This window comes from Anthonomus grandis, chromosome 13 (assembly GCF_022605725.1).
Source record: "Anthonomus grandis grandis chromosome 13, icAntGran1.3, whole genome shotgun sequence".
NCBI classification, from domain to species: Eukaryota; Metazoa; Arthropoda; class Insecta; order Coleoptera; family Curculionidae; genus Anthonomus; species Anthonomus grandis.
Window position 1 is genome coordinate 621,376 of NC_065558.1, and position 17,735 is coordinate 639,110.

The 17,735-nt window shown below is 31.7% G+C and overlaps 1 protein-coding gene across 1 annotated transcript in view; it reads right to left on the minus strand.

Annotated features, from left to right (window-relative positions):
• Positions 1–17,735, minus strand: part of LOC126743599 (uncharacterized) — a 134,401-nt gene that overhangs the window by 101,586 nt on the left and 15,080 nt on the right. The window contains exon 2 of the mRNA XM_050450766.1: positions 4,559–4,688. Coding sequence (XP_050306723.1) covers positions 4,559–4,688 — 130 coding nt within the window. The remainder of the gene's footprint in view (positions 1–4,558; positions 4,689–17,735) is intronic.

The following is a 17,735-nucleotide window of genomic DNA, read 5'->3' on the forward strand; positions in this document are numbered from 1 at the left end:
CTATTTTTAAGAGTGTGGCACTTCTAGATAGTCACCTATATTTTTACTTGTTGACGGCAAGCTACAAGTGTCTTTACTAGGTTTTATGACAATATTTTGTGTTACATTAATTTGTGACTTCTTTGTAAGTTGAATCTGAGATGAATTGACTTTAGAATCTAAATTTATTTTTTTTAATTTCTGGTTCTGGTTGGTTTTCAGATGGATCTAGTTCAGGTTCAGCCGCAGTCGAGTAAAACACCTCAGTAGCAAACGATTCTGATATGTCTCTTACGTCAAAGTCTCTTTTTTAACATGTGTCAATGAATCAAGTTTTTCAAAATAACTCCATATTTTGTACAAAGCCAAAAATTCTTCGGTAATACCTTCCTTAACCAAAAGATCATCGGATAACTTTTATTTTTTAATTAAGTCTTCACCAGTCGAAGTAACGAATGATCTATAGTCCATACGCGGGGGCGGCATTTTTACCTAAAATTGTGGTAAGGTGATAATTTAAATTATAATAGGTAAATAAAAATGTTTTTATAATATTACCTTGACCCGCTGATTTCCTCCCAAACACTTAGTGTAATCAACAGCATCTGGGTTAAAAGGGAATAAATCACATACACGAAATCCATTGATTAAAGTTTCCCTTTTAATATTATTCGCCACCACTTTCTCCAGTAGAGGAGCAAATGTCATTTTATTTAGCACTTCTCCAGGATTTTCTTCGTAAAATTCCTTAACTGCCATTTTCCATTGTTGGAGAATTCTGGTTGCATTTGGATATAAGGCTATAACTTCAATGTTTCAAAACTCGTTGCAAAGTAGGCTCAAGTCATAACTTAAATGGGACTTATGCCCATCCAAAAATAATATTACAGGGAACTGTATATTATTATTCACCAAAAACGGATGAAATATATTTTTCACATAATCATAGAACGTATCTGCCGTCGGGTCGGATCTTCCAGTGCCCCAATCAGGATCTTTGACAGTCTGACTTATTTTTTCCGGAACTCGCTTGTAAGGATACACTATCATCATTGGCGGACAAGTTAATCCAGAAGCAGAAAACGAAAACATGACAGTGATGCTTTTGTTAGATGATCCTTTTTCCACAGAATAAACATTTTTTGCGCCCTTTCTAGCAAAACCTTTTCCAGTTTCTGGGCAAATCTGAAACCCGGATTCATCGCCATTGTAAATTCTTAAAGGGTCATCAATGATTAAGTTTTTGGAAGTAAGATAACTATTTATATCTTTGAACCATTTTCGAATATCTGCTTCTGACACACAAGCGCTGGCACCACTTACTGCTTCACTTGTCCGCTGTACAGTTGTTGAAGAAAGCCTAAAATATAAAGTGGCATCTATAAATATTTTCCAAGTCGGTATATTCTTTGTTGCCTAATTACCTTAAACCAACTATCGCTAGATCTGTTATTTTTAAAAGCATTAGGACGTGGATTTTCAGTCAAAAATTTTTGGACGCTATTTAAAATATCCTCTCTAGGGAATCCTTTTGTGGCCAGCTCTTCTATCCACCTGCAAAATTAAAAACAGTTATCCTGATATTTCAACATCTTACCTAACTTCACCTTACAAGATCAGACTATTCTCTTGCTGAAAGAATCGGATTTGGACCGCATGTGTCTTTATGTCCAGGATTTTTTATTTTGAATTCCAGCGTTGACTTAGGTACACCGTATTTATGTGCCGCATTTCTATATGACATTTTGTTATTTTTTACTTCATGTATCGCGGCTTTCATCGAATCCGCATTATATTTATTTTTCTTGGGCATGATTGAAAACTATAGATACAAAAAAAAATCATGTTTCAGTTATAGGACAGAGTATAATGCAGTTATTGGACAGCCCTCTAAAACATAACCTAAATTAAATATATTGATATAAACCTTAAAAATACTTACTTTTACTAGACCACTACGTTGTATATTTATGCGAGCACTTTGGTACAATTTCACTGGTAATTACAACACTAAAATTCACCTAAGGTTTCTTAAGATAGGCTTAATGAAACTCACTTTTTTGTGCATAACCACAGAATCTCACAGTTGGCGCGAAAACAAAAATGTCAATTAAATGTCATTTATGTTTATATTGATACCAATAGTATAATGGCAACATCTCAATAATATTTAGCGAACTACTAAATACAGAATTTTTCTTTTTAGTTAAAATAATGTCCAATAACTCGCAGGTGTCCAACAACTGGTAGGTTTACCCAATATTAGTTTGCTCAGAAAAAAAATTCATAAAAGTGCATACGACTTTCTTAGTAGTACCAAACGATTCAGAAGACTTTAAGTAATCTAGAAATGTTACAAAACATATTTAAAAACTTATGGTCTTTTCAAAAAAAAAATCCAAAGTTGGCATTTTTTCGAGCACCACCAGGGTTGACTTTGTTTGAAAATTCCTGACCTTTATCCATCTAAATAATATTGATTATTAATTATAGAATAAAATTATTTCAAATTATTTTCAGTTAAATTAGTAGTGTTCTGGTGTGTTATTTTAATTTAGGTAAGTGTTTTCTATAAAATAATGCAAACTATTGTAAAACTGGACTAACGCTATTGAAGTGAAGAATTCTTTAAAAATGAACTGGACACTGGGATACTTAAAAAATACTTTTACTGTAGCAACTATCTTAGTACATTATTTAGATGTTACTTTAAAGTGTTTCCTAGTCACCAGTGGAAACTAGAATAAAATCGGACAAGTTTTTACCGCGCAGAAATTTTTTTTATAAACGCGGTTTATGTTTGAAGACTCGTGACCCTCATAAGTGTGAATATAATTTAATACATATTATCAAATCTAAGTTAAAAATTCATACACTTGAAAGAGCGTTCTAGTGTAGCATTTTTATTGTAATTTTAAATGTTTTATCTACATTTATAATAATTAGAATAAAATCAGATCCATGGTAAGAAAGTAACAATTTTTTTTTCAAGAAAAATAGATCGCAGAAAGTAACGTCTTTTTAGTGGCACTTGAAAAATACTTCTGCTATAGCCAGTGTCTAAAAATTTAGTGTTTTTTAGCCCATAGTGGATCGTTGGATTCAGAATGACGAAACTAAGACAAAACCGTTGAAATTTTCCCGATAGTGCCCATAGAAGCCGAGATATCAACCTTTAAAGTGTGGGATTTTTCATTTTTCGGATATCGATTTTTTTCACCGAAAATTAATTTTTTTCGAAATTCAACTAAGTATCAATCAATCAATCAATGCTTTATTGTCAAGAAATTGTTACAATTTGTAGACAAAGCTGTAAAACAAAAAAGACACAAAAATGCAAACAAAACACAATTAAAAAAAAGAAAAACAAAACAAAATTTAAAAAAAATATAAATAAATAAATAGAATAGATTATCTACAATATATACAGATTAATACAATTTAGAAATTGTAAGTAGTCAAAAATATTATTATAAAATATACAATTTAATGTATACAATGTCAAAAAAAAAGATCATTAAATAATCTCTCTACGTTAAAAAAAAATGTAAAAAAGTAAAAAATTATAAAAAATCCTAAAATAGCTACAAAAAGCAGTATACCTAAACATGTACAGATAGTAAAAATACATAATCTGCTAGTGCGAAATTTCAAATCAATGATTACAAAAAAAAAATCGTTAACTGTGTAAAAAGCTCTCTCCAGTAAGAATGCTTTTAATGCTTTACGAAATGCAAAAAAAGATGTGATGGATTTAATTTCCAATGGCAGATGATTGTGCATTTTTTTTGCATTATATAATATGGAACTTTTGACCAACTCTGAATGTGGGGTAGGCAGGTATAGATCATGTTCCGTGTATCTAAGTAGATAACTATGGGAAGGCCTATCAGATGCTGAACCGTGTTTGCGTATTAGACAAGATGGAAAAGTTAATATTTGAAATTTTTTGAAGAAATGCTGGCAATGACTTCTGTATTTAAGTCTCAGTCTATAACGTAAAGCTCTCTTTTGTAGTCTAAATATACGGTCAAATTGAGTTGCACTACATGTACCCCAGAATGGAAGGGCATATCGAAGGTGCGATTCAAAAAGGGCAAAATAAACTGTTTTAGAAGTAGACAGGCTAAGCTCCTTAGAAATTGATCTTAACGCAAAACAAGCGGAACTTAATTTTCTTGATAAAAAGTCAATATGTGTGTCCCATTTTAACGAGTTGTCAACAGTTAGCCCTAAAAACTTTACAGAATCAACTTCGTCAATTGTTGCATTACCAAGTACAAAAGATTGCAAAATATATACTAGCGGCTGTGTGCTATGTATAACAGCGGCTTCTTCACATCACCTATATTACGAAAATACCGGGTTATAACGGGATTCAAGAAGAAACAAGGGAACAAGAGCGCTTTGAAAATTCGAAAAAAGTAATTTTTTTACCTCGTTTTTGAGCCTCAAAATAGGTCCTAAAATTTTGAGATCTCTGCTTATATGACACTTTAATTATAATTTAATTTTGAAAAAATTACCTCCAAACGTGAGTTCGTTATAACCCGAAAACGACATTACAAATTACACTTACCCGTAACTAAATTACCATGATGAAACTGACACACGGCGTCCGCCTCGTACCAGGAAATGCGGTCCCGGAAATAGCGGTAGAAAACCGGAAACCCTTCCTCGGGCAGCATCCACGTATTGCTGATATTCACCTGCAAATTGACCGGAAATATTCGATTAATAACTCTCCCTTGGGTGCGGCCTATTTAAATAGACGGAAATTATTTGTTATGAGTTTAGGCAATATTTTCAGAACCCCAAATGATCAATAATGGTATTAGTAAAGCTCTAGAGTTAATAGAACTGGAGGAATTTCAACTTTTAGATAAAGTGTCGCTTTTACAGAAATCATTTGTATCTTCAATGATTATCATAAATAAAGTTGAAGGGTTATGATAATTATTGAATTATACGTTTTTGAGATATGATTAGACCCTTGGTGCGTTCACCTCAGATTACTTCCTTGATAAAGTAATAAATCTACTGAATCAAGTAACATGACATAAACTTTAAATTATTGCTAATGATCAACTTTAAAATGTTGATAAACATAAACCGGTGAATACCCCTGAGCTTTTAAAAACACAGAGTTGTTTCACATAAAAGCGATGGGAATAATTGAATTATTTCAACTATACCGATGCCGATTGGAAATCCAATAAATGTCCGATGATAATAACGAAAATGTTTGCCTAACGAAATTGATAAACAAACCCTTCCGCTTAATTTCATTACGAATGCCCCTTTGTATGTATGTATGTATGTATGTATATCGATCGAGCGCATATTTTATTAAATCGTTTAAAAGTTTTCACAAAAAACTCATTTAAAATATTCGTTAAGTCGCGAAGGGACGTCTTACGTTAAGATCACAATTAGAGCTGTCTGTTTTGTTTAAAGTTTCTCCGAGAAACTTAGGGGGGGAAACTCTTAAATTTCAAATTTTATAAAAGCCATTAGGAGCAAACGGAAACGGAATTCTCTCAAGTTACTTCTTAGCAAAAGGGCAAAGTTAAGTGGAAATGGAAATTAGTAAATGGTTTTTTAAGTCTGATAAGCTTTCTCTATTTAATTACTTAGGAAAATGACCAATATCATATAATATAATTAATTTATTTCCATTGTCCTAAAAATCAAGTTTCAAGCTTAATTAAAAAGGAAAAGAAACAACTCGTTTTTCTTGTTTTCAAAGTCTATTTCTCAGTTGACCTTTGCTCCCCACATTTTTCAGGCTTTGCCTTTATTTACGGTCGGTAAAGTATTAAAAGTGAAACAGTGGGTTTCCTTTACGCTTCTCCACAATAAATAACTTCACTAATACGCCGCTCCTTCTCCGTTTAAGGGGATGGAAACGTTAGTTGTTTGGTCACGAATAGTTGCACTTTAATAGGATGAATATTTCCAATGGAAAAACAAAGGCATTTTAGAGTAATAAAAAAGTTTTTAGAAAAAAACGCTCAAATGTCCAATAATTTTATTTGAAAAGTCTATAGTCCAAATTTTAAATTTCTAGGTTTGTTAGTTTTATAGATACGTTCATTTTGTGCCAGGGATTTAATTTTTTTTTGTAGCAATTTTTTTTCAAGTTTCAAGGCTTATTTTTCAATTTTTAAATTTTATTAAAGAAAACCCTAAAATAGGTGTTCAATGGTTTTAATTAGAGAATCTATGGTCCAAACTTCAAACCTCTGGCTTTATTGGATTCAGAGATATCTTCGTTTTGTCCCAGGGATTTCAATTTTTTTTTAAAGGAAATTTCTTCAACTTCCAAGGCTAGTTTTTTAATTTTTAAAATATTTTTAGAAAAAACGCTAAAACATGTGTTCAATAATTTGATTTGAAGAGTCTATAGTACAAATTTCAAACCTCTAGCTTTATTGAATTCAGAGATATCTTTATTTTGTCCCAGGGATTTCAATTTTTTTTTTTGAAACTTTTTTTAACTTCCAAGGCTAATTTTTCAACTTTTAAAATTTATTAAAAAAAAACGAAAATAGGTGTCCAATGGTTTTAGTTAAAGAATAAATGGTCCAAACTTCAAACCTCTGACTTTATTGGATTCAGAGATATCTTCGTTTTGTCCCAGGGATTTCAATTTTTTTTTAAAGGAAATTTTTTCAACTTCCAAGGCTAGTTTTTTAATTTTTAAAATATTTTTAGAAAAAACGCTAAAACATGTGTTCAATAATTTGATTTGAAGAGTCTATAGTATAAATTTCAAACCTCTAGCTTTATTGGATTCAGAGATATCTTTATTTTGTCCCAGGGATTCCAATTTTTTTTTTTTATTTTTTTTAACTTCCAAGTCTAATTTTTCAACTTTTAAAATTTATAAAAAAAAAACGAAAATAGGTGTCCAATGGTTTTAGTTAAAGAATAAATGGTCCAAACTTCAAATCTCTAGCTTTATTGGATTCAGAGATATCTTCGTTTTGTCCCAGGGATTTCAATTTTTTTTTAAAGGAAATTTCTTCAACTTCCAAGGCTAGTTTTTTAATTTTTAAAATATTTTTAGAAAAAACGCTAAAACATGTGTTCAATAATTTGATTTGAAGAGTCTATGGTACAAATTTCAAACCTCTAGCTTTTCTAAGTTCAGAGATATGAGCATTTTGCCTCAGGTATTTCAACTTTTTTTCAACTTCTAAGCCTAATTTCTCAATTTTTAATTTTTTTTTTAAGAAACAACGCCGAAATGGATGTCCAATGATTTTAATTAAAGAATTTTTGGTCCAAACTTCAAACGTTAAATATGAAAAATTATTCCAGGAACTTGGAACACATGCACCACAAAACTTTGGATAATTAATTTGAATAATCCAGAAAATTTCCAGAATAGTGCTAGCGGTACAAGCCAAATAACAAGAAAAAGGCGCACTTTGTGAAACAAGCAAGCCACTTTGCACAGGTGTAATATGAACCTAATGGATTGATTTGACCCGTAGTTCTTAAGTTTTCATCCCTTAGGATTTTGGTTTGGGGGTGGCGGGAGTATATTTTAAAAGTAAAATATTGAAATGCGTAAATACATCTAGAAAGGCATGTTTAAAATGGTCATCGCTTTATTTGTACCTTCGTAAGGCAATGCTAATGTCTGAATACACAAACATTCACCGGCAGACGAATTACAGCGCCATTTTTTAAAATGGCGGCGAAAAAAGTAACATTTGTTAACATCTCCAAATTTATTATTTAGAATTATATGCGGAGTGTTTTTAGTTTAGTTTGTTAAACTTATACTCATTATGTGTTATTTTCTACATATTAATTAAGATTTAAAAGTAACGATAGATCTGTTTATCTATACAAGGTAAGTGGTGCGTTTTTTTTACGATTTACGTAAAATTGAGATTTATAGTTTTATTAAAACAACTATGTACTAATAACTAATAAACAGACAATAAACAGACAATAAACAAAGACAATGTATTACACAAGTGACTCCTATAAATATAACATACAACAATAAAACCGGATTTAAACTCATCCACGACTTTTTTGTTTTTGTGTATTTTTATTTAAATATTTGAGGTGGTTAGCTTTGAAAAAGCACTGTATTTATTTTTTATTTATAAGACATGCATGTTTTAGGTTATGGCGGATGGAAAGTTAGTGGTGGCGGGCTTTGTTCCCCTTGATGTTGTTTCCGCTTCTCCCTTTAATCGGACTTTATGTTGCATATGCCAGATCGGTGGTGGTGTTTTAACTTGTCCATTGAATAATCCGGTAGTGACAAGAAGAAGTTTGGGCTATGCATCTCTTGCGTCGAATCTGGAAAAACTAAAGGGCTACGAGTATAAACTTCCATGCGGACTTAAGAATTTAGACGAGGGTAGTGGAATCCTTGCATCTTTTTTAAAAAATGGTGCTACAAGGCACAAGAATTGTACTTTAAAATTTTTGAAACCAAAATTTGATGAGATTCTTGTTCAAATTTTGTCCCCTGAGTTCCAAGAGTCAGAAGAAGATGTTATTAATCACTCCTGTTACGAGGTCAGCTGGCAACGGGGCAACCAGCATCATACAAATTAATACCAAAGACGATGTATGCTTCTTGTGTAGTGGTCCGGAAACTTGGAGAAAGCCTCTGAGACGGTGCGAGACCAAAGAATTGTATGTTAAGGTAAAGCGCCTAAGGTAAACGAACCTCCTTGCTGTTTTGGAAGTAAATGGTGATTTAGTGGCACAAGAAGTTAAATATCATTGTCTTTGTTTGACTCGGCTGTATAATCGATGCCGCCAGGCAGAATCTACCAGCGAGCGTAAAAAAAATGATATTTTGTGCAAAAGTATTGCTTTCGCAGACCTCCTTCTTTTTATTGGCATGTAAGAAGTGCAAAGGACAATGCCAAAACCAGAGGTTTCTAAGCCCTTTTGATAGTTTTTTAATATTATTCATAATTATTATTCTTTTACTCGTAGGTTTAACAGTCCTGATGGTTCCATGCGGACGCAAAAATTTGGTCACTGGCCCTACATGAATGTTCTCTCCTTCTGATGGGCAGTGTCTGTATGGCTCCAGTGACTGTGTGGACTGCGAGGGATTCGTGATGCACATTGCAGGCATGGAGGAGTGGCAGCATTCCAACAGACCTGCATTGCTAAATAGGGGGACCATCTGGTACACAGATGGCTCCAGAATGAATAACAGAGCTGGATCAGGGCTTTGTGGTGGGATCCCATATACCAGTAGGGCATACTCACTGGAAAACAGTGGCGTGCCACTGTTTTCCAGGCCGAAGTATTTGCTGTATTAAAATGCGGACAGAAAATCCTAAGCTGCAATACAGTCGTATCAATATGCTCGGACAGCAGAGCTGCCATTAAGGCTATCACGGCCGCAAAGGTAAGCTCCAAACTTGTACTAGAGTGCATAAAAGTCCTGAAAAAACTGGTACAGGTCGGCTGCAAGGTCCAGCTCGTCTGGATACCTGGCCACGCAGGCCATGCAGGTAATGAGGAAGCGGACTCTCTTGCCAGACTGGGATCCGCAAATGTGCCGATGGGGCCGGAACCCACAGTTGGTATCGCCAAATGCGTTGCGGTCGCGTCAATGAAGGGTCTGCTGGACAAGTGGACCCACCGAAGATGGACTGAGTCCCCTATATATAATACCAATATCTACTAGTGGTTCTGAAATTTTTGATATTATAAGTAACGATCGTTTAAAATCACTCATCCAGATGGTACTCGTGTTCAGCAAATTTTTCCAACTAAATGAATGGAAAAATTCATTTTTCTATAATTCTAACCCTTGAATAATAATTTTTATTATTTTAATAATTTTATTGTTTTAATAATTTTTATTAAAACAAGTACAAAAAAAAAATCAAAAAGAAATTTTACAAGAATGAAGAGGTTGTGTAGCAGGTTTAAGACCTCAAATAAAACTGAAACTCTCTCAGAAGATATGACGACCTTTATTTAGAACATTTTCAGGAAGATTCCTTATAGATTTGTTTATTTCAAAGAAATTATAATTCCTCCCTCTTTTATCGTTATATTAGAATTCCCTTGATATAAAACTCAATATCCGTTACTTTATGACCAGTTTAACGTCAAAAATAAGTAATTTCCTCTTCCCTGATCCAGATTCGACAAAAAAAAGTCCAATTTTAAACTAGTGGCCGTAGCAGCTGTTTTTGCCGCATTGTTCATTAAAAGCAAGAGGAAAAGACCGACGAAACTAACAGAAAATGCCATTATCGAGAAATATATTGAACTAAAAAAATGGATAATTCAGGGCTTCATTTATCTTCATTGTTAACAGCTTATTGCCCCCGCCAGTACGTCCGATGGATATTTATTGACCCCCCCAAGGAACCTGGTTAATTACCAGAAATTTAAAGGCTTTAAAAAGTATGAACCAGCGAATACGTAAAGGAACAAAAAAAAGCAGAAACAAGATAAATGTTTCGCATCAGATTTATATAAAACGTTCACTCGTTACAGTCGGTGTTCTACGTTCTACAAGGCTATTTAGAACTTTTTGCGAGCATTATCTCTTACAAAGACAGCCTGTCGGGGGGTAGGATTGTTCTGACTGTGTGATTGATTGCCTAATTTTAGCGAGTTGCATTATATTTTCCACGGAAAATGGAGAGCGGAAACCCCTTTTTGGATTTAGGATTTATACGCGATAATAACCGTGATGGGTGGGTGTCCGAGCAAGAGGATTTATTGTTTCGAGTGGATATTTTACATAGTCCAAGCACAGATACCATATTATAATTACTATTTAGCAGAGGTACCATCAGTGACACTAATTTCAATTTTTTAAAAAGGTTTCTTGTTTTCGAAGAAGCTAACAGTGGTACTAAAAATTTGGTTTGATGATTGGATTAGTTGGAAAAAAATTGTCGAAAATGAGTGCCATCGCGATGGGTTTTCCATCGTTTTCAGAATTTGGTACTCTTAAATAATTTTTTAGAGCTTTTTATTTATTATTGTTTATATTGAATAATTCATTTATTTTGAAAAAAAAAAACGTTTTTCATTAAACCTACCCTTACCCCCCCCACCCACCCCACACAACTTACCAGTAAGAAATTCTTTTGAAAAATCATTGTTTTACAAAATAATACGCATGAATAATGCTGGTTTCGTCGTTAATATCGAATCTAATAACACAGTTTGTTTATTTAAATTTGATATACATATATGTATATTAATAAATATAAAAACAGTGATATTAGATTGGATATTATGGAAGAAAAACGTTGATTTTTCAGAAGAATTTCTTACTGGTCCAATGTTAGGGGTGGGTGGGGGGGTAAGAGTTGTGTTAATGAAAAACAATGTTTTTGCAGAAAATATATATTCAATATTTAATTTAATAACACTATTTATTTAAATTTAATATAATTTTATATATAAATATTTAGTTCCGGAGATATTCGAGAAAAACCGAAATTTGCCGATTTGGTTTTTATTTTTTTCTGGCGTTATTTTAAGAGATATGGAAAAACAAAAGATACTTTCTTATGGCCACTTTTTAAGCCCTAAAAAATAACATTGCGAGATTTTTCGTACGACGTTTCGTTTCGAAGAAACCATCATCAAATACTGTGCACTCGAAGATATACTTTTGAAAAAATATGTACTATGTGGGGAATGAGTTCACGGAGGCAAATCTGGAGAGCTCCATTAAATTAGCAATTGCAAAAAAGAATAAAAAAATATTTTTTGATTATTTTGATTTATCATAAAAAAACAATTTTTAGTGTTTAACTCGCGATTGTAACGCCGTTTTTCAATATTTTTTCAAAATTCTTGCAGCATTCGCAAGCCTAATCATTCTAAATTGCAACGCAATAACAAAAAAAAATATTGTATTTATACAGAATTTTTCAGATTATTTAAAAGGAGGCGCGGTGCCAAACCTGAGGAGAACATTTCAACATCGAGCAAATTTTTGAACGGTTGAAGATAGATATATGATTAATCGATGAAAAATGTGCCAAACGGAATGGAAAAGTTTTTGGTGAAAAAAAAAATTATCTACTGGTTACGGTTTGCGAAATACGATTTTTTTTGTCAAAGCGATAAATTTCACGATAAATCAAAATAATCGAAAAATATTTTTTTATTCTTTTTTGCAATTGCTAATTTAATGGAGCCTTCCAGATTTGCATCCGTGAACTCATTCCCCACATAGTACATATTTTTTCAAAAGTATCTTCGAGTGCACAGTATTTGATGATTGAATTTCGGGGTGCTGATTCCCGACTATCGTATATGATATACGTAAGTTCTATAAATTATACAAAAAATTTACAAAAATTTTTGAATAAATATATATTTAACAATAATGATATACAGTGTGTCCAAGATAAGGATGTCTATCATGGGGATCTCGGCAGCTATAGGAGATACTAGGTTGATTAAATTAGAGAAAAGTTGCGCATTTTAGAGCCTAACAATTTGCCGTTTAGAAAGTTTTAGAATTTTCAGTTTTTCCGGAGATATTCGAGAAATTTGCCGATTTTGTTTTGATTTTTTTCTGGCGTTATTTAAAGAGATATCGAAAAACAAAAGACACTTTCTCATGACCACTTTTTAAGCTCTAAAAAATAACATTGCGAGATTTTTCGTACGACGTTTCGGTTCAAAGAAACCATCATCAACTTAATTTTTTTATATGGCGCGTAAAAAAAGTACACCCTGTATAAAATAGCATATTTTTTTACGATTACAACGATGTATGACACAATATGTTTCTACAATATTTAAATTGTAAAAAATTATTTTTTATTAATTAAATTCCGATACCTAGTTTTGATGTAGTATGGCTGTGAAATAATGGCATTGAGAAAATGTCAAAATTAAATAAAAGTTAAATGTCAAAGTAGTTTTTATTATATTCATTTTATCTTATCTCTTTGAATAATGGTAATTTGTTGTTAGAACATTTATTACTATGATTTAAATTAGTATTTTTCGGTTTCTAGTAGGTAGTTTTTTAATTTAATAATACGTTTAATTCTTAAAAATAATCACATCATTGTCATAATCATTATTTCACCGCTTACTACATCAAAACCATCGGAATTTAATAAAAATCCAATTTTTAACATTTAAGTATTGTAGGAACATATTAAGTCATTTTAATCGTAATAAAATATGCTATTTTATACAGGGTGCACTTTTTTTACGAGCCATATAAAAAAATTAAGTTGATGATGGTTTCTTCGAAACGAAACGTCGTACGAAAAATCTCGCAATGTTATTTTTTAGGGCTTAAAAAGTGGCCATAAGAAAGTATCTTTTGTTTTTCCATATCTCTTTAAATAACGCCAGAAAAAAATAAAAACCAAATCGGCAAATTTCGGTTTTTCTCGAATATCTCCGGAACTATTCAAAATTTTAAAACTTTTTAAACGGCGTATTATTAGGCTCTAAAATCCGTTACAAACTTTTCTCTAATTTAATCAACCTCGTCTCCTATAGCTGCCGAGATCCCCATGATAGACATCCTTATCTTGGACATACTGTATAATATGTGGCTTAAGAGCATTTAATTAATTGAACTTAAATTGAAGGTCATATTGAGGCATGCATTTTGATTTCTATGAGAGTCTCTTAGTATTAAGCTAATTAATCTCCCTACATCTTAAAATTGGTTTCTTAATCTTATGCAATGCATTACACAGCTAATCATCGAAATTGAAAACTTGCCCCTCAAAAAAAAAGCCTCAATTTTCAACCCTCTTATGCATTTTAAAACACACACATACATAAAAATAACATATTTCTCTCTCTCAAAAAAAAAAAAAAAACCACTCAGACATCCCCCTCACCAGAAAATCGATTTCTTTGATGCGGATGGGATCTATGAATATATTTCACCCTACCTGTTTAAAATGTAAATTTCCACAACACACTAATGGTTTTCCAGTGTTACTCTACAAACAAACCAAACAAAAAAAATTGCAACTGCTTGTCAGTGAATGTTCAATCATCCTAACTAAACACTGTGACAATATTGGCTCGAAATTTACATATCCGGGGGTGTAAACGGGGTCAAAATTTCATGTAAACCTCCCATTGGTTTGAGACAAACCGGTAAGCCATAAATTTTGACTCTTGTTTATTCAATACTGTGTTATTCTTAGGTCAGGTTCAGATTTCAATCATAAAAAATTTTCTTTTTATACCTAATTAATTGAAATAATAATTTCCACTTAACGTTCTAAAACCTTCGTCTATAAATAAATATCCGTCAAAAGTATTAAGTGAATAAAAAAAAATATTGAGTGGCTAAAAAAAACAAGGTGACTTTCCAGGTTAATTATTATTACTTATAGGTTATACCCCGATTTTAAAATTTTTTTAATATGAAATAGCAAGCTTTGTACTATATTAAGCAGAAAAAAAATAGAGGATAAATAATTTTTACTTCAAGAAAATAATTGAAAAAGAAATATAATTAATCTGTTCCAAGCAGTTGCTGAGAGTAAAAGGGTTTTTTTAACATTTTTTTTGGACGAAAACATTATTTTACGTAAAACTTTTTGTTTACTCTTCTCAAAAAATAACAAAGTAGCCATAAGTTGAAAGCTAGTCAATCGGGACATTTAAAAATTTGTATGTTAATTTCCTATTAAATCTCTCTTACCTTAACCTTACTCCACTGCAAGTATGGACTATTTCTTCACTATTTATCTATTTTCTTTAAATCTCGCCCATATACACCTTTCAATGTATTTTCCATTAATTACTCTCGCCTTTTTCGCTAATGCACTCCGATTACCGATCGTTATTTTCTTTTGTCGAGTTCCAGCTACAATAAAACAAACGGGGAAAACTCTCAACCCCGTAGTCCTCTACAATTAAATGACTAAAAGGTATTTACTTGCCAGTAACAAAGAGGCGATTTTGTACTTTAAGAAAAAAAATACTACAACGTATTAATTATGAAGTTTTCCTTTTTTTATCCGGAAAATCGTTTTCTAACGGCATAAAACTGAAAAATAAATGAGAAAAGTTTTATATTAAGATAATTTCGTCGAGATTCCTTGAAATATAGAGGGAGTGAAGAAGTTTCGCGTCTCAAAAACTTGAAGTTCGAACGGATTAGAAGGACGACGAGGAATTTCAGATTTTGTTGAGGGTTTTTTCCATTTTTCTGGATAGTGGGGTTAAATTTTAAACTTTTCAGGTTTTTTTTTTGTCTATGTAGGTCAATTATAATTTTTGGAAAAAGGCTAAAACTGACTTAAGTTTTTATAAAAAACATAAAATTTATTTATTCCAGGCAGTTGAGAGATAAAAATTTCCTAATTCCAGGTAGTTTAATACGATTTTCTTCTTCCAGACATTCAAAGTAAGTGTCTTTATCTGCTTGGAAGAAAAAACCCTATTTTTTTAAATTCTTTATTTATTGACTCTTTAGTAATGGGATCAATAATAATGCTTAGAAAATCAACTGCTTAAAGAAGAATTCAATTATCCTCAAAATTCCCGAATAAATTTTCTGGAAAAAAACCAAAGTTTGCTTTATTTCTTCTCACAAAGGATAATTAGGATTAATTTGCCAATCTATGTAAGAAGAACGTAATTTCCAGATAGTAACCATGTTGGCTAGAAGTCCTAATTTATTTTCCTCAAGGTGTTTTTGGTCCAAAAATACAAATGCAGTCAAAATTGCGTATATTATAGGCAAGCAATGGTATCTGCTTAGCAATGGTATAACAAGATAGAGATAGAGCCATTAGGTGGTTTATAGAAAAAATTTCCAGTTTCAAAGAACCTACACACCCTGAACCAACGATTTATACCGCAAAACACCTTAAAAGGCCGATTTCCCGAAAATCGCTTAAACAACAAAACAAGGGCAAACTTCCTACCGAGTCCGCGATATACGATATCGGAAAATAAATGAGAAAAGTTTTATTGACATATTATTGGATCCCTCCGGCTTTAAAATTCTTCAACTCGAGATTGTGTACCTCTTACCTTATCCAATAAAATAACGTGAAAAAGAAACGGATAAATTCCAGTTTTTGCTTTTTTTTTACTGCTAATATATGTGAACTTTAGCCGAAAACTTCCTAATAAACTTCACGTAACTCTATTATAAGGGCTTTACCTTAAAAGCGGCTCTAATAAGCCGAACTACCGAAAGCTGCTTTGCCAATTTGTTCTTAAAATGGCTCTTTAAGTTGCCCGAATTAAGTGGCATTTTCCTTAAGAGCGTTCATCACCCCCTAATTTCTATTACATGGATAACTCTTTTGCTTTAAAAGATATTTTAATGAGATCTTCACTAGTATTTTTTAAATATTTAGCAGAAGAAGCGAAGTTATTTGTTTATTATTTTTTTTTAAATATTGATATTTTTCTTTTTAATAAAAAAAAATATAAAAAAATAAATAAGTTCGCCTCTAGTAAATGCGTTTTTAAGAAATTAACCCTAATAACATTTTATGAAATTTTTAATAATAAACCTAGCAAACGTGTAATAGCAAAATATGGCAATTTTCATCAAATTTTAGAATATTTACTACGTCTCGTCATACTTGGCAGCATTGCTTTATGCTTTATCGATCCAAGATCTACTGGCGAGCGTCGTTCCCGTGTCACCCCAATGTTAAAAAATATTAATATATAGTAATGTAATAAATTATGTAGGTTGAATATTAACAAATACGAAAAGTTTGGACTACCTGATTTTAGTTATTTTTCGAACTTTTGCCCACAATCCTTTTTGGTTTGTGATGTAGCGTTGATGTGTTTATAAATTTGCCGTACGCTGCAATATTATTAATAATTGTTATTAGTAGGCAACTAATAACAATTAATAATATTAGGTACTTAGGTTAGATTAGTAGGATATTTAGTAAATTTTGTTTTTTTTTGTTTGAATTTTTAAGTCTGTCTGCAAGCGACTGTCGCCGCGCCATCGCGTCGCCTCGGTGCCGCCTTACCCCATTGTTAAACAATAATGTTATATTATACACAGGTAGAATAATGAGAAAAACGAAAATTTTAGACTGGGTACCTGAATAACTGTAACTTTTTACGTACCCTAACACTTTTTAGTTTGTGATGTGCCGTTGCATGTATATGGAAGTCTGTCGTGTGCTATTTTTGTGAAAACTGTGAACTTTACTGTTATAGTGTTTTTGTTTTTATTGTGCAAGAGCAGTTATTTTTTGAAAAAATGGGAAAACGTAAAGACGGTAAATCCAAGGTTTACTATTCGCGCCGGAAATCAAGGAAACACAAAAAGAGTTATTATCTAACTAATACCAAAAAGTAAGTATGGATTTTAACAATTTTTTTTTTGAAAAAGTAGATTTATTAAAAACAATTAGATAAACAGTAGATAAATATTTCCAAAAATTATTTTATTATTTTGTCTCATTGTAAACATAAAAATATAATGTATTAGCATCTTACTGAAAATAAGATTTTTAAGTAGTAAGATATTTGGTATAACGAATTTATTATTTCAGATTTGGCGGCAGGACTCATTCTGGAATGACAAAATGATAGGAAAATTAAAAAGTTTCTATTACAATTGTCTATTACCGGAAATTATCGACCCGCGATATAGTAGAGGACTGGAAATAAGAAATCCATCGAGAAAATAACAACATTTTAATTTTAAAATAGGTATATTAATAGATTTTTGCAAATATAAAACTGTACTTTTTAAAATAAAATTTAAAATATAAGTATGCATATAATTGTTT